Below are 26,136 nucleotides of genomic sequence, written 5' to 3' on the forward strand. Positions count from 1 at the left end.
ATGGTTCCTGAGATCGTCGAGGAGGAGGTTATCGGAGGAACAATGTCTTTGACACCGCCGCTACTCAATTTGAACCACGTATCATTTGTGGTCAGGTCTGTAAGCCGATCGGTGAAGTTCTATGAGGAGGTGCTTGGTTTTGTGAGTGTTAAGAGGCCCTCTTCCTTCAAATTCCATGGTGCATGGTAAGAGGCTTTCTTTGCTTTGCATTCATCTTCTCCTTAGTCACCATTTGTGTGAAAGTGACCGTTAAAATGTGCAAAGCTCTTCTTGATTTCAGGCTTTTGATAAGTTGTTCTCTCAGTATTGAGTCCTTGATCTTAATTTTAAGTATCCCTATAATAAGAAGATACTCTTAGCTCAGTTATTTAGTCTACAATTTGTGTAGAATTATTTTTGGTTGATTACTATTTTTGATGAGCAAGATAGGCCCATGTTTATAGCATTTTTGGGCTACTTTTCTTTTTCAAAATATCATGATCTACAATAATGAACATTATGTTGCCAATATGATACAAAAAACTAATCTAATGAGTTCCTTTTCTCAATATTTAGGCTCTACAACTATGGCATTGGAATCCACTTGCTACAATGCAACTCCCTTGATGAAGTTCCAAAAAAGAAAGGAATCATAAACCCAAAAGAAAACCATATCTCCTTTCAATGCTCAGATATCTACCTACTGAAACGAAAACTCGAAGGGATGGGGATAGAGTATGTCACCGCTGTCGTCGAGGAAAGTGGCATAGAGGTTGATCAGTTCTTTTTTCATGACCCTGATGGCTACATGGTGGAGATTTGCAACTGTGACAATCTCCCTGTGATCCCACTCTCCTCATGCCCTATGAAATTTCCTTATATGAAGGATCCAATGCTGTCCTCCCTCTATGGTGATAAGCTTGAGAAACTACTAACCAATCTTTGATTTTTACTTTCACATTTAACATTAAGGATTGATGGTTGATTATGGTACATTATGCAGGTAAAGGGTATCCTAAGTTGCAGTTTGGCTCATGTGGTGCTGAAGCAGAAACTGTGATCATGGAAACGTTAGTGACTGACATGATGGATATATCTTTCTGATATTTGTGAAATGGAGAAGAGATTTTGGTCTGAATTGTGTACAGCATTATCTACTTTAAGTTATTATGTGGTCACCGGTTTCGAGTTGATGGTCAAGATATAGGAAAATTTAAGTTTTACAGTTTGAGGGTAAGAGCCACTTGGCGGAGAAATTATTCTGCGCGGAGGTCGGACATAGCTCTACGTCCGGAGGCGAATCAGGTACAACCACATCAGCTATACCGAGTTGCGTTACACAGCGAAGGGATGATGTGGCGCATTCTGATTGGTCTCCAGACGATGTTCGGCGTCTACACAGAATAATTAATCCACTTGGGGAGGGGTGTTATGTGATAAATAAGCCAAATGGCAATGATGATTTTTTGTTGCATTGAAAAACTTTATTATTTTTGGTAAATAAATTCATGTTATTTCTCTTCTCCAAACTTTTTGATGTTCCTCTTATTGTTCTTCCGCAACATTACTGTTGAATTCTTATTCCATCAAACAGAAAAGTGAAACTTCTGAGAAGTAATAATTTGAAAACAGCCCCAAGCAGTAAAGTTGCCTTCATCATGATTTGGAGATTCTTAGCCCAAGTTATGTTATAATGGCCTCTCTGAATTGCAGAAATTAAGTTAGGTACATTAACCACCCTTTGGTCTCCGGATGGTGTTCGGAACGTCGTCCGGAGACCAATCAGAATGCACCACGTTGACTCTTTACTGTGTATTGTGGCTCGATAATGCTCGATAGCACGGCTCGGTATCGCTCGGCCACGGTACCGCTAACATGGTTGCACCTGATTCTCTTCCGAACATAGAGTTGCATCTGACCTCCGCACAGAATAATTTCTCTTGATTTTTATTTTATAAGCATATTAAGAAGCAGCTCGACCATCCATGGTAGAATACATCACAATAAAAATAGATTAAAAACGCCTCAAGTATATTACATAACATATAGCTCGTGCCACTTCTGTCCTTAACTGGAAGTTCATTCAACATGGTATCTCTAAAACATTAAGAAGATACAATAAGCAGCCATAATTTATCACAAGCACTTAGTAGCTGTAATTTTTCACATACATTCCCTTCTTAGACTCAGCCGACTCACCCTCACCAGTGTACTTCCCAAGTTGAGCAAGCGAGTTGGCGGTGGCACGCACGAGCAGCGCTTCCTGAGCTGCCTTTACATTTTCTGGCCTTCCTCCCCAAGTCTTCAAGCAAGTGTTCTGCAGTGCTCTGGCATAGGAGAAAGAGATATGCCATGGGTTTGTGCTCTGGTTCATTGCATTCAAGTTCTGAGTTGCTTCTACTTCAGATTGCCCTCCAGAAAGAAACTGTTCCACTCAAAACACATTAAAGGTTAATGGTGCATGATCCAAAGAGCTTATAATGTTTTGTTGAAAATAAGTAAGTTTATCACTGATGAACACAAGCCTATCTATGTTGCACCGATACACTTATTTATGAAGGCGTGCTGTATCTGATACACCGATACACGGATATACCTCCGATATGTGTCGGATATGGCAAAGCAATATCCAATTAAAATATTATTTAATTTCAAAAGGACACACGTATCCGATACGTGTGTTCGTTGAAAAACAAAAAAAAATCTGAAAAAAAGGCGCGTCGTATTTACTTCCACAGCTGCGAGCGAGGTTCTCTCATTTCTGAGATGGATTTTGATATTATAAGCTACCAGGCTACAAATGATGTTACTTTTTTTTTTGTAATTTCAAATATTATGCTTTGATTGCTTTCTTAATTTTTATGTATGATTTATAAATTATAACACCGTGTCCGCGCCGTACCCGTATCCTGTATTTTTAAGAATTGACGTGTCCCGCATCAGTATCGTGTTGTACTGTGTCGCCATATCCGTATCGGTGCAACATAGAAACCTATGTTCAATCAACTTTTCATCCAAAGTTCTTTAAATTCGTAGTAGTTAGTACTCACCATAATTCCAGGAACTGCCGGTGGAATTCTTCTATGAAGAAGCTTAAGAGTATACTCTGCAACTTGCTCGGGCGTTGCCTTATCCTTGCTCTCAGCTCCAGGAGTGACCATGCTTGGCTTCAGTAGAATTCCTTCGAACAACACGTTATTTTCAGCCAAGTAAAAGAACACCTCAGCCCAGACTTTCAGGGCAACTTCAAAGGTCCTATCAATTCCATGCTCTCCATCCAAAAGAATCTCAGGCTCCACAATCGGAACAAGTCCATTGTCCTGCAATGATGTCAAGAAGAGAAATTATAAGAAAACACATTAGATATCTACTACTTCAGTTTCTTTTAGTAATGAACAAAGTTTACTTGAGCAATGGCGGCATAACGAGCAAGCCCCCAAGCTGCTTCCTTCACTGCAAGTGCTGATGGGCCATTGGGTATGCTGATCACTGTGCGCCTATAAAGCAGAATGGCTAAGCATTTTCAGGAGTTTTGGAGCTATGGAATAATAATTTTCTGATATAACTTATTCCAAAACTGATATAAACAGTAAAGAATAAAATTGCTTTTAGAGAGTTTAGTGGATTTCACCATTTGGCAAATCGAGCGCCTTGCTGATAGTAACTGGCACAGCGGGAGGCCAAACCGTCAAGTCCCTGGCACCATGACTCATCATTGGAGCCCGCCAGTGGCACAAGACCCTACAGTCATTAAAGTCTAACCGAATGAGCATGAGCTGATGATGATTAAGGCTTCGTTTGGGATGGCTTTCTTATTGCTTCTTAAAACGGCTTTTTAATATAAAATTTTTATTTTTTTATTAAAAAGCTGCTTTAAGAAGCAAAAAGAAAGCCATCCCAAACGAAGCCTTGGGACGGCTTTTTTGCTACTTCTTGAAGTAAATTTTAGTAAAAAAAATTAAAATTTTTATAGTAGAAAGCTGCTTTAAGAAGCAACAAGAAAGTCGTCCAAAATGAAGCAAGTATCATTTCATTCTCTTTTGATCATTACTCTTGTATTTTAGACTTAAATTTCTTTTAGAAGCTTCTGAAAAAAAAATTCAATTAGTGTTAGTCTCACCTATGTTGAGAGGTAATTCAAGAAAAATATACCAGCAGCTAATACATGTAAATTAAAATAACAAAAAGCTAAAACCATTTTGAACAATTCCAGTTCCTGGCTTACCTTATCAACCTTGATACCAGGCACTATGTTCTGAGAAACAAGAACATCAACAATCTTCTTTCCCTCTGTTGTTGATTGATAGAGAGTCTCTTCAAAGAGAATTGCACCTGAAATGTACTGACCCAAACCTGGTACTGAGACTAGAAGTGTTCTGTAAGCCTGGCGATTTGCCTCTGTGTTCTCCAGACCAATTGAAGCCAGTCGCTTGCCACAAGTAGCATTAGACTCGTCCATGGCCAGAATTCCCCTTCCCGGTGAAGCTACAGTTTTCTGCAACAAGCCCAAACCATCATCCACATCACTTTTTTGTAAAAATTTCAGATGGTTGCAGCATGGATACCTGTTAATATAATTTTTAACACTTTTTGCCAGCCAAATTGTAAGCTTAAGGATTCGTTTGGGACGGCTTTCTTATTGTTTCTGAAAGCAGCTTTAAGTAGTAAGAAAGCCATTCCAAATGAAGCCTAAATTGATTAATTGTTGTTGTGTCGAGTCTAATACCAACCAAAGACTCTTCTTTCCCTATTATCAAGAATTAAATATTGTAAAGGAATATCATGAGAGTTAGATGCAGTAGGAAAAAAATTAGCTCGGGATATCTTGCTTAGATAATTTTAGCTCGGGATATCTTGCTTAGATAATTTTATTAGAATGAGTCTAAAATTTGTTAGATTTGCTTTAAGATAAGTTCAATATAAATTTTCAATATTTCTAAATGTATTCCAATTATCTCCGAATGAATTGAACGACTGCAAAACTCTAACTTGGCCAAAATTTTGATCAGCTTATTTCGACCCAAATAATTGAGAAATTATTAGGTGCGGACATCGGACGGTCTGGTTTTCTCTCAGTCTATAGTAAAAGCACAGTTACCATAGCAGATGCGCATTGATATCGCTTTGATTGCGCTTTCACTATAGACAGAGAGAAAATCAAACGGTTCTCTCCATCCTCCCCAAATATTTTTCCTATATGATGCCATTAATCCATGGCGCTCACTAACCCTAAAAATTGTAAAACCTATTATCATTTTGTAATAGTAACTCCAGGAATATAGTAAAATTTGTGTGGTATGTATAACTATTGATCTCTGAATTGCCTAAAATCCTTATCTTGTTCTATCTTCCGTGTAATTTAGTTTTCAATTTCATTCCTACCAAGCTGCCCATAAATCGAAAGGCTTTTGGGATTTGGACTATGTACCAAACAAAAACAAGTAATGCTAAAATAAACTGTGCCGCGAACACTTACTGCAGTCTTGACAAGTTCATCGGCATATGAACCAGCCCGTACTGTGAGGCTCACAGCCGTCGCCTGGCGGCCAGCGGATGAGCGAGTGGCGGCAGCCCATTCTGATCTCTTAGGGAGAAATGCAGACTTTAGGATGGTAGCAGAAGCCATTCAGGGCAAGAAGAAGAGCAAGAGAAGAGCTTAGCTAGTTCCTTCCTTTTGAATACTAATTCCTCTCTCTTGCGCTTAGTTTTCCAGCAGGACTGTTCAAGTAATATAAGGTGGAGGGAAATAGAGAGCAGGATATGAAGTTTGAGGTGGAGATTCACCTCAGGATTTAATGGCGCAGATCGTGTTGAAACATGGGGTGATAAGCTGCTAAGAGCCTGCCTGGTTCCTATCCATCTTGTTGCTGTTTCTCTTGGAAGTATCTGCACTGTTAGCTTCTTTCCTACTCTAGTTAATGAACACCAAATTAATTTTACATTTGGTGACATTTAATGGTTAAGTCGTTTCTTGTGTGTCTGCTTTTCGGCAAATTATTACGTCCGGTGTCCGGATTCATCCGGATACCAATCCAGACGCGCCACGTCACCAAAATATATCGGAACCCAGTATATTCGGGTGATGTGACGCTTTTGAATTGGGTGTCCGGACGTCCGGTTACCGGACGTAATAATTCGCCCTGATTTTGTGAACCCAAGGAAGAGAAGTTCGAATATGTTCAAACACCATGTGTATAAGGTTGTACATAGACCATGTACGTGCAAGATGACCTATTTTTGTTGATATGAGTAATCTTTAGTCTATTATTAGTAAATAATAAGAAAAGTAATTAAATTTTTTAGTATTTTGATATTATAAATATATATTTTAGAAGAGAAAAAAGATTCTTGATCTATAAAAAAGTAATATCAAGTATTCTCGCTTCAAAATGATAAGAGATTATTCTGTGCGGGCACCGTACGGTTCTTTTCAGTTTTATCGCTGTGAACAGTAAAAGCGCAGAGAGATGCGATTTTACTATTCACAGAGATAAATCAAATGATTCTCGCCATCAAGTATCCGCATAGGATAATTCATCCAAAATGATTGATTATAGTATAAGATAAACGAATTTGTGAGGGTTTTCTCTGAGCTTCTATGAATAAAAGTGGTTCAAACTATTTATAAAATTCAAGAATTAAACATATTTAAAGTTAAATTAAATATATAATTAATTTACAATAACAAAATTTGCATCCAATTTTATTTCCATCTGATTCTTTGCAATCCTTACAAATCAAATATAATATATTTTATATTCATTAATTTATAAGGAAATAAAAAAGTTCAAACTATTTATAAAATTGCCACTTCTTTTTTTTTTTTTTGACATTTAGGTCAATTAAGATAACTCACATACACATCATATACATGAGACTTGAACTCAAAAACTTTTGGTTAGTAGCCAAAGCTCACAACCAACAGACTAATGTTTCGTTTTGGACGGCTTTCTTACTGCTTCTTAAAGTAGTTTTTAAGTGCAAAAATTAAAAAAATTGTACTAGAAAGCTTCTTTAAGAAGTAATAGGATAGCCGTCCCAAACGAAGCCTAAATTGAGGCAATTGAGGCTTCGTTTGGAATAGCTTTTTTGTTGCTTTCTTGTACACAATTTTTTTTACTTAATTTTTTTTATACAAAATAGTCATTTTAAAAAACAATAAAAAAGTTATTTTAAATGAAGCCTAAGTTGTTGTCACTCTCTCTTTAGATTCATCCAAATTGTTAGCTCCATATCAGTTTAGTTTAGCCAAACCTAATTTTATTAATTAAAATCAAAGCACTGAGAATTTCAAAGTTTCAAATATTTTACAAAATCCATTTCTTTCAAAGCCAAAGGGCTATTTTTAATTTATAAGCATGAGAGCCAAAATATGTCATCATTTGCAAGTCTTTTAGTGTTCTTCAGCAAAAGTTTGTGAGATTGCTTTTCAATATTTCATTCAAATAATCTCATATTAGGTTAGATTGGCTACCTTGTTGACTAAGGCTTCGTTTGGGACGGCTGTTTTATTGCTTTTTTAAAACAGCTTCCTAGTACAAAAAAATTAATTTTTATTCTAAAAAACTGCTTTAAGAAGCAATAATAAAGCTGTCCCAAACGAAACCTAAGTATGTTTACAGTCAGAAAACTTGGGATGTGAGAATTTTGAAATATTGATTGAATTATGTCCACTCTTTTAGAGTTCCTTATCAATGTCTATTAAGTTATAATTTTCTTTTTTGAGCTTATTCACTCTTTCTAAATGCACTTTAGGGTCAAATTTCATTTGAATATCTGGTTGAAAGAACTGGAATACCGGCTTATTCTTTTACCGAGAATATTATTCGATGTACCCAAAAATATAATTAAACTTAAAAATAATGTTTGTTTAAGATACTGAGACCAATACAAATAAAAATAAAAAAATATTCTAGTTAAAAATATAAGAGAAAATTTATAAGATATTTTCATGAGTTTTGATTAATTAAGTTGGTCAGCATCTTGACCTCTTATCCTATACTTCTTTTATGAAAATTAAATTATGAATTCCTTTTCATTTCTTTTTATTATGATATATATCTCTTCATTCTCTCTTTTATTTGGCTGCAAAATCATTCGATAAGAGGGTCTCGGTTATAACCGTTTACCTATGGTATCATTTGACAGTAAATCCATCGATTATAGGACACGTGCCACGTCATTGCTGACAAAAGATGGATTAAGAATGAATCCTCATGATATTCTTGACCAGACATTCGCTCTTTATGAGCTGAAGTGATTTTTAAACCCACCTTAGCAAACTATTGCAGAGGATGAATGGATATTTTGCTTTAAGTATTTTGGTATTTTATTTCAATTTTAAAAATTTAAATTTTGGTAAATTTTTGAATTTCATGGGCATTTGGGAGGCTGTAGCACGTGAGCGGGAAGAGCTAGAGCGAGGCTTATGTGGGGGAGGAAGAAGAGTAGGAGCTCGTCATTCCTCTCGTTTTTAATAATGAGAGCGAGCCTCCTCGAGCAGGATTTTGAGTAGGAATCGTGCAAAGAGCGGCGTCGACGCTTAACAGGTACGAAACTACAAGATTTCTTGTTGATGCGAGGTACATAGTTCAACAGTAAAACAACACATTTTCAAACCACAGAGCTCCCCACCGAAAAGCACAGTGACACAACGTTAGTTCATTTCCTAAAAATCTTTTGGAGAGCTCAATGCCACGACGCTATCTACCCAGTGCCGCAACGTTCCTAGAGTAAAATTACAGATTTTACTTGCATGCACATAGACCTCAAAGACCCGATTCAAAGTAGATTCAAATGAGCTTATGCATATAAAACACTCACAAACACATGCAAAAGACATAAATCCAAAAATTTTACTTCATTAGTCTTGTTAGACCTAGCAAGAATAGGCGCAAATGAGTACAAATTCAGCAGTTGTTACAATCCTCCTCTCCTTAGAAGAATGTCATCTTTGACATTTTAAATCTCAACTCAATAGATTAGATCATGATATAACTATCTCATTTCAAATTCTTTCTCTCAAGTGGCACTACAAAAAATTCATTGATTACCGGCGTCCTGGACCGACGGTTATCCAGCCGCTGGTGATAACGAAGGCTTAACCGGCGGTCCGACCGCCGGTTATTACCGACGGCCCAACCGACCGTTATGCAAGTTTAGGCTGCCGGAAATAGCGGCGGTCACGAAACCACCGGGTTATACGTCGGCCTTAAAACTTACCGGCGCTATGTTGGTGGCTCAAATCGTCGGTATTAAGTAATTTAATTACCGGCGGTTTGAGCCACCGGAACACCGCCAGTAAAAGCCCTAAAATTAACGTTCCCGCGACCCTCCCATTTCATTCCCTCTCATGCTCTCTCTCTCTTCAGGTGCGCTCTCCCCCACTCCTCCGCCCGCCCTCTCGCGCGATCGAGAGCATTTAGGCCGCCAACGAGCTGTCTCCGGCCACCGATGAGGTCCCTCTGGCCACCGACGAACTCCCCACTGCAAGCTTGAAGTGCTCTCCCAACTCCCGTGCGCGACGCCGTCTCCGAGGTGAGCGTTTGTAATTTTTTTTTTAAAGTTTTATTATGAGGGATATGTAAAGCTAGTGATATCGTCATATTATGAATAACAAAAGACTAATGGAAATAAGAGGGTTTAAACTTTCAATGTAAAATCTTTTAAGAACTTTCAAGAGGTGCTTTAATTGTTCATAAAAATCAACTCCTTGAGTTATTCATTATTGGTAATATCTTTGACTTAACATTTTAGGATTTTTATATCAAGCTTTTTGTTTGTTTTAAGTTTGCTTCAACGTTTAAATGACTATCCAAGAAGAGAGATATTGGATATATAACAGATTGTTACCGACTAGAAAAGGATTAACAGATGAATTTATACAGGGAGTTGAAACTTTCATTCAAGTTGCATCTCAACAGCCTTTCTTTAAGTTTGATAAAATGTTTAGATGTCCATGTTTGGTTTAACTTATTGAACTTAGAACTTTGGTTTGATGAACTTGGTTGAACTTGTGAAGTTATAATATATTTGTTTTGTTTGGTTATATTTGTGATAATTGTTGTGATTGATTATAGTGGCGTGTTGCCCAAAATTATGGTTATTATTTTTTGTGCAGGTTTAGAGTTTATGGTGAAAATCCCTCAAATAGAGAGGAGGCTGTCAATTTTTTTTCTTCAGATGCTACAGGTTTCTAACGGCTAACCGGCGATTTAGTCGCTAAAAACTTCGATACCAGACGACTGATAGACGCCACCGAAAATCCCTTATAACTGTCGGTATTTACCATAGGTTTACTGACGGTGTCCGGCAGTAGTTCGGCGACACGCCGGCGCTACAACCGCCGGCAATTCGTTCGGTTATGACCGCCGGTTAGCAGCTGGTACGTTTCCCGGCGGTCTACCAGCGGTCGAACGACAGTATTTTTACCGGCGGTCTAAACAACCGGAACACCGTCGGTGAAACAAACCGCCGGTAATGATTTTCCGGCGTTGTTATTTCCGGTGGTTTGAAAACCGCCGAGAAGCCTCCGATTTTTTTCAGAACCGTCAGAAAACATGAGTAAACCGCCGGCAAAAACTGCCGGTAATGAGTAAATTTCATGTAGTGTGGTTTCTCTTTTTGTTCCATGCTTCTATTATACTTTAACAATTGGGATCTATTTATTCCTCAACCTTTTAATATCATATCCCAATATTCTTTCGTTTTCTTCTATGTAGCTGATATTTAGGCATACATCAACTTCTTTTATATATATTATATTCTCAAAATTATATACTCATTTTCTCAGAGATAATGCATTGAATAAACTATGAATATCAGGCATGTGCTCTGGCAATTATAAAATGTAAGTAGACTTTCTAATTCTTTCAATTACTTTAAATGATATAACGTACCTTGGACCTAACTTTTCTTCTTTTCAAACATGCTTTACCCTTCATTGGCCTGATCTCCATATATATAAAATATTTTACCTAAAATTCCATATATTAATGTTTTGCATCATAATACTTTTTTTTTATCTATCATGTACTGCTTTTAATCTATCACGCATCAGATGGTCTTTTTAGTAGCATTATCAGCAAAAGCTAGTCCAATCAAACTCCTTCCCACCTCTGTCCAAGATAGTGGAGTTTTGCATTTCCTATGGTACAAAGCCTTATAAGGGGTCACACCTATACTTGATTGAATATTGTTGTTGTAGAAAAATTTTATCAAAGGAACACGATCTTCCTAAAACCTCCCAAAGTCCTGCACACAGTCTGAGAAGGTCTTCTAATACCTAAATAAATCTCGCAGATTCTCCATCAGTCTATGGATAGAAATCCATACTTAAATGCCAAACCATAATAAATACCTTTTCAGTAGGGGTGTCAAAATGGGGTTTTAAGTTGGGTTTAGATCCAACCCAAAATTAACCTGCCTTCAATTGACTCAATATGAACTCGACCCAATTAAATAAACTAGTTAAAAATCTAGACCCGTACTCAACTTGCCTCTAACCTGGGTTGACTCAACCTAACCCGCTAACTCACAAGGCAGTGAGGCATGAGAAAATGTGAGAGGCAAACCTGCAGGCAAGGGGCCAAGTGCGTGTAAGAGAACGCGGGTGCGGGAGTAGGCGCTGGAGCAAGCTCAGGTGGGGGCGCAGGCGAGATGTGTGGAAGCTTTGTGGGCAAGGGGTGCACGAGTCAGTTTTGGGTTGATTTTTGGATTTTGGACTGACTCGAACCCAACCCAAAATTGGAAATGGGCCGAAAAATAAAACTCGAACCTGACCCATGTGTAAAATTGGTTGACTCAAACCCAAATTTTGTTTGGTTGGGTCCGAGTTGGGTTAAATATTGACACCCCTTCCTTTTCACAACTTTTAAGTAATCTTTCATCCCTATCATAGCCTATCACCTTCAATATTCCATATAGTTGAAAGATTTATCACTCATATACCTGTGCCAACCTGTTTATTAAATTAGGCTGTTAGATCAAAATAAAACGAGCATATTTTGTCAGGCAATTTATCGCAACCTATATAACATCATATCCCTATATCGATTTTGGAAATCCCATATCAATGTCCATTATTACATCTTCTCATTTCCACTCTAGAATAGACAATAATTATAGAAAAACTCCTGATTGTTGATGCTTTGCCTTCATTAAATGACATGACTTACACTTAGTTCTGAAATTTTCTACATTTTTTTTAAATCTAGGCTATCAAAATGTATCTTTCATATCACTATAAATTTTGCTACTCCACGGATGAATAATGTAACCTTAATAGTGTGCCTCGTGCAGAATTACTTGTATTATATTTTTAGAACTAGGTACCCATAATATATTTTTATAGAAAATAATACCAAAATTAAATAATCACAGCTTAGATTTCTAACTAGACTTGATTTAATCAATCAGCTTCAGATACTCTAGATTTGACCTTTGAGCTTCCTGAATTCTTTCCTATAGAGATAGTTGAATTATCATTTGGATAAGAATATCAAAATCCCGCTCAATAGGAACAATCAACTCTAACGATGCACCGCATGACCATAGCGCCGCAACGTTAGTTTATTTTCCAAAAAATCTGCTGGAGAGCTCAATGTCCCAGCTCTGCTTGCTTAGCGTCGCAATGCTCCTAGGAATTTTTTTTCAAATTTTACATGCATGCACACAAACCACAGAGACTCGATTTAGAACAAATTCATACAAGCATATGTATACATAACACTCACAAACACATGTAGAAAATATAGATGCAAAAATTTCATTTCATTACTCTTACTAGATCGGGTCATAACAGGTACAACTAAGTATGAATGCAACTAATGTTACAAGTCCCACTATGATTATTTACATTGCGTCAAATTTAGATGGATGGTTATATTTATACTTCGTATCTATAGAGATATAACATTAAGATAAATGTCTTTAATTATGATGTCAAAAGTCCCTAGATTATCCTACTACCCAGTAATAATCTCATTAGCACTGGGAAGGAATAAGACCCAAATTTTAAAATCGAACCCCTAACTTAGATGTAAGTAAATGCACTTTAAAATGATTTAGTAGCCTAACAAGCCCTTGGGTATTTTGAAATTTTAGGATTAAAAGCTCTCCCATCACATCCTTTGGACTCCATATGATCTTTCTTCAAGTTACAACAATCCCTTATATTCCAAAATTCTATCCTTGAAAATCAAAGTTTGAATTCCAAAATATTAGTTATAATTTAATTAGAATCATTCTTAAAAATTACCCCCTAAGATGAAGAATCCATACTCATTATCAAATAATTAAAGTTAATTTATCATCTTGGGCATAAAAAAATAATATTTTGAATCACATTCATGCGATTTATTTCTATCTCTTGAAGTGTTATATCTTTTATTCTAAAACTCATACTTCAATTGCATCCATATTATTCTAGTAATCTTTTTTTCATTTAGTTTTTGATATAGTAATATTAGATGGTCAACTAATTAGTGTTTTTCTATATTGTTGCATAAATTTGACAACTCACAAGTTCTTAAAACTTAGTATTTTTATTATTTTAATATAAACCAATCACAAGAAAAATGAAAAATAACTTAAAGAGGGGAAATTTTCAAAAGTATAGGTTGCATCCAACTTACTCTAAAATGACCAAATGTCAGTGCAAAAGTGTTAGCTTTGGCCGGTGACCCGACAACTTCTATATAAAGTTACGTACTCGTTGGTTCGAAGCTACAGACAATCACAATGGAGAAATCAAGAGCTCTCTTTCTCTTCTTCTTCCTCCTCTTTTTGGCCTTGCCATTTCCGGCAGCGTCAGTGGAGAAGGAACTCAAGGAAGCAGCTCCCGCACGAGGCTTGGGGAATTCCAATACTGCCGTCTACATCGTGACCTTCAATCCCGTTGAAGGGTTGGATAAAGAATCCTTGCACATTGAAACTCTTTCTTCCATTCTTGGGAGGTATTTCCTTTTCTCTGATCGATTTGAAACATCATAGCTTTCTCGGGTTAGTTTTTTGGGGTTTGGGGCAATGATGATTTCTCTCTGTTTGCCTCTTGGCAGCGCTGAGGCGGCTAAGAAGGCACTGATCTATAGTTATAAGTACGCCGTACACGGTTTTGCCGCTAGGTTAACTCCAGAACAAGCTGCAGAATTGGCTAGTATGCTTCGTCTCTTTGTTCTTTGTTTGAGTTTGGGAAACTTATTTATGAATTTATTTGCTCTTAATGCTTTTGTTATCGCCTTTTTTAGCTTTTTTAATCATGTTGATTGATTAAATTCTGGATTGTTATTACGAGCATGATTTAGTTAGTGCTGATAAGAGTTGACCAATTCTATTTTGGTGCCGATAAGCCCAATGTTGAATAAACATTAATTTGTCTTCGTTCTCTTGTTTTAATTTCATGCAAGATTCCAGATTTGACCAAGATGAACAAATTCTAATTGTAAACGGGTAGCATCAATTTGTTGATTGTTAAACGTCTTGGATTATGACCATGCTTCCGTATGTAAAGGATGGCCATATTTTGCTGGTGCATAAATAACTTGTTGCTGAACGCCTAATCTTTTATTTCTAATTTGTTCTCTTATGCATGCCAGTTTGATCGATACTGGTTTTTGGTAATAAATGGGTAAAATATTACATAAAGTATTGCGGTTTATTTCCCTGGCGTTGATATGCCAATGGTTTCCATTGATTTATTATTGGCAGTGGAATGGTGAATCTATTGAAACATGCATGCAAAAGAGCAAAAAAAAAAAAAAAAAGCAGAAAAGGGAAATAGAGAGAAGGCTAGAAAAATACGCAAATGAATCCTCAATACATTTGAAGAGATGTGAAATCCTTAAAGCTAAAAAAAGGAATGGTATCCTAACAATAACATCCTTGGGCCAGTCATGAAACTCATTTCAGTCAATATTCAAAGCCTCATTGCAAATGATCATGAAAAAGCCCTTTTATCTAAAGGATTGTTATATGAAAATACAAAAATAATTTTGATTATTAAAGTATTACAAATTCCCTGAACAATGCACCACTGATAAAACAAATAAATCAAAATCATCTAATATTTTTAATGAGCTTGTTCATATCATCGCTCCTTTCAATGGATCAACAAGAATGACACATATGCCTGTGATGTTTTGCCTAGATTATCCCTGTGGCATGAATAATAGAAGAGTAACGATGATAATATCTGTTAAGAAAAAGAGTGGTTGATGGAGAAACTCCTCGCAGTAAATCATGTAATCACCAGAAGGTAGATGATATCTTTATCAAATTAGACGGAACTAGTATATCTTGATGCTATCAAGAAAGAAGGGTGACAACTAAACTAGACACACCATGTTCTACACAAGTTCCATCTATAGGAACTGCATCAACTGGACCACCCAATTTGATTGGGAGGGAATTAGGAAGTTTCCTAATCAAGAGGGAATTATTTAGGAAGATTCTTAATCAAAGGGAAATTGTTAAGAAAATTTTTTAATTACAATTGGGAGGCAATTATTGAGGGCAAGATATATAATTTGAATTCAAATATGAGAGGGAATTATTTAGGAAAAGGGGGTTGATTTGAGAGGGAATTAGGGGAGGGATGTTTGGGTATTTGTTGTTTATTGTATGCTTTAAGTAGGGGTTTTTTCCTAGGGTTAGGATTATGTGTTGGTTTCTGAAATTAGATTGTTCGTAGGGTATTTGGGCTCTAGTCAGTGGCTAGAGATTTGGGAGAACTGGATCTTCCTCTCCGATTGAAGATCCACTTTTATCTTGTCTTTTCATTCCTAGAACTTTCAATAAAAAAGTGTTATTATGTGTTTTAGTCCTAATTTTCTTATCGTTAAATTTTTGAAATTATTGAAATCAAATTTTAGTTAAGGTTTTTTCTAAATTTCTGCAAGCACTTCATAGGCTTGAAGGTGTTTGGGTAAAAATAAATGTTTTAAAATTTAAAGTTGGACTAATACTATCATTTAAATGCATTTCATGTGCGAACAAACTAGGTCCAAGAAATATATAAATATAATGTTCCATGACTATGATAGATAAAGACATTGGTGGAATGTGAAAAATATGAAAATGATACACCAACTAATTCGTAGCTTTTAATGGAAATTTTTTTAGCACTTAGTTGAGCTTGCAGTATACTTACATTTTTTTTGTAATCATGTGTAAAAATTTTATTTTAATCATGTGTAACATTCAAGGATCAACCTTAAGCCCATATCTTTTTTGCCTTAGTCATGAATGTTCTCACTTGACATTTGCAAGAGGTTGTACCCTGGTGTATGCTTTTTGTTGATGATATTCTTCTTGTTGATAAGACTAGAGAGGGAGTTGAAAATATACTTGAAGCATGGAGGCCAACCTTAGAGTCTAAAGGCTTTTGTTTGAGTTGATCTAAAAAGGAATATATGGAGTATAGTTTTAGTAATAATAGATCTAGTGGGGGATTGTGACTTTGGGTGATCAAGTCATTAATAAGAGTATACGTTTTAGATATTATGGGTCTATTGTTCAGAGTGATGGTGAAATAAATGGAGATATTTTTAGTAGAATTCAAGTTGGATTATTGAAGTGGAGGAATGCATCGGGCTTGTTTTGTGATAGAAAAGTCCCTCTTAAACTTAAGAGAAAATTCTATAAGATGGTGGTAAGACTTGCCATGTTTTATGGTGCATAATGTCGGCCATTAAAATAGAAGCATAATATTAAGTTAAGTGTTGCAGAGATGAGGATGCTCAGGTAGATGAGTGGCTTTACTCTTAGAGACATGATACGAAATGAGCATATATGTGAAAAGGTTGGAGTAGTTCTAGTTGAAGATAATATTAGAGAGAGTCACCTTAGATGGTTTGATCACATAAAACGACGACCTTCCGATGACCCGGTTAGGAAACTAGATGTATTAGATTTGACTTATGTTAAGAAAAGTAGAGATAAATCTAAAAAGACTTGGTTAGAAAATATTAGAAATGACCTTTCTTTATTAGACTAAATGAGAATATGATTCTTAACAGGACACCATGAGAAAAATAATTCATGGAGCCGACCTTACATAGTGGGATAAAGGCTTGATGTTGTTGTTGTGTAACAATTTTATTTTTAAAATCAACATTTCATCCATGTAAATGTTCATCAAAAATATAATAAAACAATACATGCTTGGAAAATTCAATGGTAACCATAGGTTGTTGGAAGGCTATATCATGAATTGGTTTAATGGAGCATAAGAAGGAAAGATATGGCAAGTACTTAACAGTAAACGTAATGTTGTCCTTGAATAGCTATAAAAGCTCTTAAAAAGGTGTAATATGACAAAAGAAGGTTAATGATGGTGGTGGACCATATCTTTGAAGCTTTGTAACCAAAGGGTGTGATTAGTAGACTCCACGACTCTTATATTTCTAGGGGACTTAGGCTTTATTGAAGAAATCTATTAGTATAGGGTCTGTGAATATGTTGTTTTAATTAAATAAAGTGTAATAGGCTCATTCTGTAGGGTGAAGTAAAGAAAAAAAATCAATGTCTTCCTGAATAATTGGCTTCAATATTTTTTCAAAGTTTGTATTAGTGAAATGCTCAAGCGAAGTAGTGAACTAGTGGTAGCTTTAGTAGGTATGAGCTGGTCAGAAAAAAATTCAAGTTATTTTTTAGACTTGGATTCTTGTTCTTTGGCTTCAAATGCTTGTTACGATTCAAATTTTATTGCAGATCTAGGATTATAGTTAAATGTGAGCTCATGTGTTTGCCCCATGAACCCATGGTCATTTCGGGCTTATATTGATGATAGCTAGAATAGACTAAGGTATATGCTAAAGTTTAAAGAATTTTTTAGGCTTCTAGATCATATGATGCACAATCCAATTACCAAAGTAGATTCAAAGAAACTCAAGCTTCTCTTTCAGTCATTAGGTATTAAGTTTTGTAGTTGCAAGATGAATTGACTCACATTTGGATTAAGCTCTTAAGTTGAAAATTTAACTTCTCATTTTGATTCCATTATATTTGTTGCATTTGTTACATTCAAAACAATATATAGTATGTTATAGAGGCATTAGGTATTAAGGAAATTAAAAAGTTATTCATATTTATAAAAGTGTCACTCAACTAACTGTTTTGATTCATGTTAGATAGAGCACAACAAGTCCATCCTGAAGTGACCATGCAAGGGTCTCGATGTAGCCTAACAAGTGGTTGATTTGTATGTAAAGACTAGTTTAAAATAATTTACTTCTAAGCATTTCTATATTTTTTTGCTTTTTTCTAATAAATTTTTGGACTTAAAAATAGGGCTCAATTCTAGGTTATAATAACTAATGAGTGTTTGCTAAAAATCAAAATCTTAGAAATTCTGATGCTCTAAAACTCTTGCAAAATAATTTTCCAAAGTTCCTAAAAGACTTGAGAGATAGGGCTGCAAATGAACCGAGCCGAGCCGAGTATGTGTGTGTTCATGTTTGAGTTCTTTTATTATTAGTTTGTTCAATTTCATTTTGAGTTTGATTCGAGCTTTTTTGTTCGTGTTCAAGCTTGGTTTGTTTAAATTAATCGGTGTTCATGTTTGATTCATGTTTGGTTCATTTCGTGCTTATTGAGCTTTAAATAAACGTGTCTTATCAAGCTATTAACGAGCTCTATTTTTAGATGTATATTAGCTTAACAAACGAGCCTTATCAAGCCTTATAACAAACAATTACATTGAGCATGTTTGTGAACATATCTAGCGAAGTTTTTTAAACTATCAAACAAACTCGTTTAGGAACAGATCTAATGAGTTTTCTTGAGCTATCAAATGAGCATGTTCATGAACATATCTAATTAGTTTTTTGAGCTATCAAATGAGCTCGTTCATGAACAAACGATCTATGATTCATCTTATATTTGTTCGGAGAGTGCAGTTCGTGATTTTAGGTGGAAGCGGGAAGTAAAAATAAATTATTAAATGATTTAAGATGGAATTAGTAAAAATAGATTATGAAATTTAATAATATTTAATTTTTAAAACTCTAATATAGTTCTAATTGAGCTTGTTAGTCGAGCTTCTTAACTAGCTTGTTCACGAGTGTTAAACGATAATGTTTGTGAACATAAGCGAACATAATGCTAAGCTATTTGAGTTTATTTATTAGCTATTGAGTATTTATCAAAAGCATTCAAGCTCATTTGTTTACCTTATCAAACGAATATGAATAAAGCACTTATCGAGCCGAGCCACAAGTAGCTCGTCGAACGCTCGGTTCATTTGCAGCCCTATTGAGAGATAAAAGTGTTCAACATTTACAAGCTTTCATTTGGTGTTCTACGATAAAAAATGTATGTAAGATCATATTTAAGTTTCTCTTTTCATTATCGTTAAATTTGATAGATTTTTCTTTTTTGTTTCAAAATGTAGTTTTGTTTTGTGTTGTTCTTTACTAAGTTTATGAGACTTAGTGAGATTTTGTTAGACCGATCTAGCCGTCCATATGGGACTGGCTCACGCGTAACAGAGGTGGAACTCCTCTGCCTCCTGTATGAGCCACATAAACCGCCCAATCCAATAAAGCATATCAGGAAGGTTTTAGGAGAAGTTTAGGAGGGAATTTTAATGTAGGGACTGTTTAGAGATTTCCTTTTGGATTGCATGCATTAAATAGTTTGTTTTCCTAGGGTTAGGGCATTCTTGAATTTGGTTGAAATTTGAGATTTCTTAGGGTTTTGCCTTTTTGGGCTATAGCGGCATCTAGAGATTTGGGAGAGATAGATCCTCCTCTCGAATAGAGGATCAATTATATCTTGGTATTTTTCGTTTCTATTTCAGCAAAATATTACAAATTATCTACTGTTTTCCTGGTTTTGTGTATTTTTGTGGAAAAGTCTCACTGTTTTCTAAAGATTGCTAGGAAATTCTTGAGATATTCGGGTGTTTCCTATTAAATTGGTATCAGAGCAATTTCATGGGCTGAAATATAAGCCTTTCTCGTTGAATTTTGTTGCGTTCGTATTCGATCTTATTGTTTTTGTTGATTGGAGGCCAAAAGTTGCATCAAACTTGTTGCTCTTTGCTATTGGAGCCTAAATCCAAGTTTTGATGGCAGGAAGAAAGGTAGAGTGTTGGGAGGGTAGATTAGACTATTGAAAATTGAAATTTCAGATCTCCACACTCAAATTTCAGATGTCAAAAGCCAAATTTTAGCCATCCACGAGACAATGAATTGGAATTTTTCCAGCTTGGGGGAAATGTTGAAGAAGTTGCTCGAGGGACAATCCAAAATGGCGTCGTCAGAAGTGAGGGAAGCCTCCATCAATGCAGGAAGCGGGAAAATCTCTAATCCAATAAGGCAATGGGAAGATTAGGAGGTGGAGACTCGAGAGGGAGAAGATAGAACAACTCCCCTAGAGCCTATTCATAGGGAAGAGCCGGGTAGAGAGTATGGGGAGATGTATGAGGTAGGACAAGAACGAAGGGGTGTTGAATTTGAGAGGAAAATGATGGATTTTGAAAGGAAAAGAGGAAATTATGACTGAAGGGGGGCTGAATTTGAAAGGAGAGGGGTTTATTATGATCCAAGGGGTGCTAAATTAAAAGGAGAAGGTAGGAAGTTGATAAAAGGTTTGGGTATGAGCGTAGAAGGGATGACTGAGACACTTGGGGAGAACTACCCTCTTGGGGAATGGGAAATTATTGAGAAAACAGAGGGAACGAAGGCAATCCGAGGGTAAGGAAATTGAATATGCAAATCTTTGAGAGGGATGATGCGCACGGGTGCATCTACAAGGTTGAAAGATATTTCGCTGTCAATGGTTTGACGGAGGAGGAGAGATTGATGGCAACGTGCTGAGGACATCAGGGCAAGAAAAGTATATCTGAGGCATAGTCATCAATCTACGGCCACGATCGAGTCGATGTGTTTTGAGTTATTTCATATATTTGTTTTATTATGTTATTTGTTATTTATGTTGTAATTATTTTTCCCGTTTTACCCATTGCTTAAGGGAAGTCATATGTAAGCCCTAAGGGCAAGATCGTCTTTTATCTTTGAGTCCTTTTTATACGATGCTATTTATAGCCCTTATGTTCTTCTTCTAAAGTTAATGAATGAATGAATGATTGATAAAATTTTTCCTTGCTAGATTTCGTTATGAGATCTTGAGAGTGTTTGAGAGATGAATCCTTAGGAGAGGGAAAATGGATCACTCACCAATATTGGAGACAGCCGGGTTCGTGGTTCTACCTTCTCTATCGTTTTTCCTCCTTCCTCCCTCAATTAGCCGCCGGCTTTGAAATCCATTCCACCCCCTTAAGCCGCCGGCCACCACACAACTTTCACTCGCCACCGAGTAACCTCAACCTCCTCCACCCTCATCCGACCAACCCAACAACATCATCAACCCCACCAAAATTTCCCCCTTCCAAGCTCACCAAGCCGCCGGCTCCATCTCCCTCCTCCCTCCAAAATTCAAATAACACATTGAATTCTTTCCATAAGCATCTCTTCTTAATTTGGAAAGGTTTAATTTCAAATTTCAAAGCCATTTGAATTTAAAAATTTCTTTCCTAATTTAAGACACCTATTTTAGGAAAGTTCTTAAATTAAGTTTAATTTGAATTTGAAATTCAAATATGATTTAATTAAAATCCTTCCTAATTCCAATACCCAAATTAAGAAGCTACAATTCTATCCCATCAATCCTCCCCAAGCTTTGAATGCTGCCGGCCCCATAGGGTGGGATTAGGAAATTATTTCCTAAATCCCAAATTCCCCTCTTTGGAAGCAATTCAAATTCCCCCTCCTCCCTTTGGTTGAATTCCTCCCTATCCCCACTACTTAATTTATTTCCATTAGAGAACTTCTCCAATTGGAAATCAATTAACATCCTCCCATCCTTCATTGCTCACCGCCCCCTCTCTCTTCTCTCCCTTCCTTTAATTATTCTCAATCAAGAGGATAATTAGGTGTTTGAATTGTAATTTCCCTCCACCTAAACCTCTCAAAACCGAAACCTAGTTTCCCCAACACTTTCCCGTCCATGGCCGACCACTTCGTCCTCTTCCCCCTTTGGGAGTTTTCAAGCAAAGCTCGTCTCTTTCAGTAGGAGCCTTAAAGAAGAGGTACTAGCACGTGTGTGAAACACTTCAACATTAGAGAGACCTCTTTCTCTCCATAGTTCCTTCAAGGGAAGCGACAACGATCGTCTTCAACATCTTGACTACTTGTTGCTGGGCTTCGACAAAGTTGATCCTTCAAGAGAGCTACAACAAACTTCTTCTACATCTCGCTTACTTGTTACCGGGTTTTGATAAGGGTGAACTTCTTCCCCCTTTTGATTACATTCCTAATCCTCTAATCTTGTAGGTGATGACGATTCACAAGGAGATGAGTTTCACCTTTGCTTAAGCTAGTAAACGTAGGGTTTTGTTTCGCCGTTTCCCAAAACCTAGTAAACGTAGGATTGAGTGTACTTTCCATGCTTCTAATCTTATTGTTAGATTATGAATTTTTTTGTTGAAAGCTATTTTATTTGCATGTCTTGATTCTCTATGTTCAGTATGTTGTTTTGATAATCCAAGTGCTTAGTGTGCAACTTAGCCTAAACGGAAGTGGCTGCTCTTATATTTTAATCGATCGTTTTAAGTTGCTAATAGTTCTAATCTTACTTGCTCTTATCAAGGAATCGTGCAAATTCTTCTTACATTCATTTAAAGCATTTAGTTCTACATCACAGCGGACCTATGTTTGGAAGGGAAGGCTTTGGCGTGGTACCAATGGAGGGACATATGACGACTCATACGGAGTTGGAGGGAGTTCAACGATTGTTTAGTAGAACATTTCCAAGCCGGCATGGAAGGAGACTTCTACGAGCAGTTCTTCGCCTCAACATAGGATGGTTCATTGATAGAGTACCGAGAGAGGTTTGAGTACCTTTTAGCCAATTGGACCGCCTTTCTGAGACAGTGCTAGAGGGGAACATCATGAAGGGGCTGACAGTAGAGATTCGGGCAGTGGTTAGAGTAATGAGACATCGTGAGTTGGGAGAGACTATGGAGCTAGCTTAATTGGTGGAGGATCAGAGGCACTTGGAGAGAGAGACAAGCCGCAGCAGCTCAGGAGGCTCGTACAGGATGGACGCCACCTTATTAACATCCAAGGAGCCAGCACCGTATACTCTTCGGGGGACTTCGAAGGAAAAAACTGCAGGAAGAAAATCTGGGGACAACTTCAAGAAGCTTATAGAAGCTGAATTACAAGAAAAGAGGGAAAATCGACTCTGTTTCAGATGTGACGAAAGGTATACGCTGGGACACAGGTGTAAGGACCGAGCTCTTCAGGTTCCTACCATTTGTAATGAGGAGGGAATGGAGGAGGGTGTCATCTTTACACCTTGCAGACAAGGTGGGTCTTTGGAAGGGGAGTGTTGTTAGATCAGTCCATTGTACTTGGTCCACATGGGATTGACTCATGCAAAACAGAGGCGGAACTCCTCTGCCTCCTGTATGATCTGCACAAACTGCCAAGTCCAATAGAGCATATTAGGAAGGTTTTATGAGAAGTTTAGGAGGGAAATTTGAATGTAGGGACTGTTTAGAAATTTCCTTCTGGATTCTATGCATTAAATAATTTGTTTTCCTAGGGTTAGGGCATCTTGAATTTGGCTGAAATTTGAGATCTCTTAGGTTTTTGTGCTCTAGTAGTGTCTAGAGATTTGGGAGGATAGATCCTCCTCTGGAACAATTGTATCTTGGTATTTTTTGTTTCCATTTCATCAAAATAATACAAATAATCTACTATTTTTCTGGTTTTGTGTGGATTTTTGTGGAGAATTCTCTCTGCTTTCCAAAGATTCCTAGAAAATTCTTGAGATCTTCAAGTGTTTCCTATCAAATTTTCTTTTCGTAAATGGTATATTCAGTTGCGCTTGCCCGTGAAGTGAGTGTGAGATTGTGACGGTTTCATCATCATCTCGAGGGGTGAAGGAGTTTGACTTGCAGTAATAATTGAGTAATGGAGTCTAATCTTGGCAAAAAATTTGTGTGGATGTAGATGTTGGGTGGGAAGAAAAACCACATTGAAACAAACAAGAAATAAAAAATTGTAGTGAAAAGAAAAGAACACAAGGATTTAACGTGGGAAAACCCAAAATCGGAAAAAAACCATGAAACCACACCGCACCAAGAAATCCATTATGAAAATCTAAGAGAATGAGTACATATTTCTCTTCTCTCTCAATCTCTCATTGTCTCTCGTCTCACTTACTCTCTTGCATCATTCTTATAGAAGAACAAACAAAGAGAGCAACAATAACCACAAAGGGATACAACCTTTAATGAAAAATGAGAACGAAAATTTCCCTCTCCACCTCGAAGCTCTGTGACACTCAATTCTCTATCTACTTTTTGCATGACAGCGCGGCAGTGCTAGGGTTTGGATCACCCCAACACCCTTGGTAGTGCGATGGAGCCATAGCATCGAGGTTTGGAGAACCACAGTGCTTCATTATCTATCTTTTTTTTTTTCGCCAAACTTGCAGTACTGGGGTGCTCATGTACACTAGGGGTGTCAGTATTTGACCCGATCCAAAAAATTTCAGGTTCTGGTCAACATGTTTGCCAGACAGGTAGGGTTAGAGTTTCGTTTTTCAACATGATTCTAAAATCAGGTGGGGTTTGGGTTGACTTGGAAACCCGATATTAACCTGAAATGACTCGGAGGCATCCGGACACCCGGACTCCATCGTCTGCAGTGAGATCTTATGCCCGCGCTTGTGAGCCGCACTCGCCCGCAGGCTGCAGCCCTCGATCCCGCGTCCTGACTTCGCCCACCGTATATACCTCATCGCACCGGACTCTGCAATCCACACCACAATGCCAGAAGCCATTAAGCCCTCCCGCGGACCCGTGGTCGTTCCTCATGTCCAGACTCTGCCCTTCGCACCGCAATACTAGTAAGCCCTTATGCAGACCCACGCTCGTTGCTCGCATCCGGACTCTGCCCTCCACATGCAGTGCTAGCGAGCTCTCCCATGGACCCTCGCTCGCGTCCAGACTCCATCAGCTGTTTTCCGATTTCGTGGGTCGAGTCGGATCAACTTGGTAATCTGTTGGGTAGAGTTGGGCTCTGAATTTTTGACCCATTTACAAAACCGGATTAGGTTTGGGTCAACTCGTTTGGACTAGGGTCAAGTTCAAGCCTGACCCCCGAACCTACCCGAAATCCATTTTGACACCCTTAGGGTACACGGTGCTGGGGAGCTCGGGTACATAGCGCTGTACATGAAAAAAAATTGAGTGCAAAGCACTCAAACCTAAGTAGGGGGAGAACCCCCTACAACCCCAAAGCAAGCCTGACATATTGAATTGAGGTCCGAGGTAGCAGTATAACCCAATTGATCATCACAGTTAGATTCTACACAAAACCAACAATAAATAGGCCGATGGGGGTCTAAATACAAATATTGATTTTTGTGTATAGTAGTTTACATGCTCTTTAATTTACTTCCATATGTAATTTTAGTTTTTGCACTTAGATTTCATTGTTTCTAGATTGTAGATTTAGATATAACTATTGTATCTATTGGCAAATTTGGAAGAAATTAAATTCTATATTGAGTTATTTTGTTATGAAGATTGACTATTTGTACATAAATCAAGGTACCAATTTAAATTAAAATCCGCCCATCAATTTCCTGCCATTGTCGTCTATCGTAATGAATCCAAGACCAATGTAAATGTGTTCTTGCTAAATAAACTTGTATGAATATTTCACCACAATAATGCAACCTTCCAAAGGTTTCCATCGTATTCATAGTGACATTTGGGGATATGCTAGAGCTAGTAGTTAATAGGAACCTGTTGATTTATATCCATATGAAGGTATGTTGGGTATACCTCAACAACAACGATACATGAATCATTTTTCTCCATTGTCTTGTTAAGAATTGGATTCTCATTTAAATCTAATAAAAAAAAAGGTCGTTTCTAATATTTTCTAATCAAGTCTTTTTAGGCATACATCGACATTTCTTAACATAGGCTAAAATCTAATACACCTACTCTTCTAATTGGGTAATCAGAAGGCCAATATTTTATGTGCCCAAACCATCTAAGGCAAGGTTTAAAATTGCGTAATTAAGCCTCGAGGCGATTTTCGTCCGTGAGGCGAGGCGTAAGCCTCGAGCCGG

The 26,136-nt window shown here is 37.1% G+C and overlaps 3 protein-coding genes across 3 annotated transcripts in view; 2 read left to right on the plus strand and 1 right to left on the minus strand.

Moving 5' to 3' along the window:
- LOC110104810 lies at window positions 1–1,386 on the plus strand. Its single transcript, XM_028693096.1, has 4 exons — window positions 1–185; window positions 556–890; window positions 983–1,049; window positions 1,128–1,386. The coding sequence occupies exons 1-4, from the start codon at window positions 1–3 to the stop codon at window positions 1,384–1,386; spliced, it is 846 nt and encodes a 281-aa protein (XP_028548929.1).
- A 579-nt stretch (window positions 1,387–1,965) lies between these two features.
- LOC110104806 (fructose-bisphosphate aldolase 1, chloroplastic) lies at window positions 1,966–5,694 on the minus strand. The gene is made up of 6 exons (XM_020834068.2): window positions 5,456–5,694; window positions 4,205–4,474; window positions 3,611–3,720; window positions 3,386–3,476; window positions 3,030–3,299; window positions 1,966–2,404 (listed from the first exon to the last, which is right to left on the minus strand). The coding sequence occupies exons 1-6, from the start codon at window positions 5,603–5,605 to the stop codon at window positions 2,126–2,128; spliced, it is 1,170 nt and encodes a 389-aa protein (XP_020689727.1). The 5' UTR covers window positions 5,606–5,694; the 3' UTR covers window positions 1,966–2,125.
- Window positions 5,695–13,667: 7,973 nt separating this feature from the next.
- LOC110104811 (subtilisin-like protease Glyma18g48580) overlaps window positions 13,668–26,136 on the plus strand; it is an 18,930-nt gene continuing 6,461 nt past the window's right edge. The window contains exons 1-2 of the mRNA XM_020834074.2: window positions 13,668–13,934; window positions 14,037–14,134. Of these exons, the coding sequence (XP_020689733.1) occupies window positions 13,720–13,934; window positions 14,037–14,134 (313 nt within the window). The 5' untranslated portion in view covers window positions 13,668–13,719. The remainder of the gene's footprint in view (window positions 13,935–14,036; window positions 14,135–26,136) is intronic.

The sequence above is a fragment of the Dendrobium catenatum genome, unplaced genomic scaffold (genome assembly GCF_001605985.2).
Source record: "Dendrobium catenatum unplaced genomic scaffold, ASM160598v2 fragScaff_scaffold_231, whole genome shotgun sequence".
NCBI classification, from domain to species: Eukaryota; Viridiplantae; Streptophyta; class Magnoliopsida; order Asparagales; family Orchidaceae; genus Dendrobium; species Dendrobium catenatum.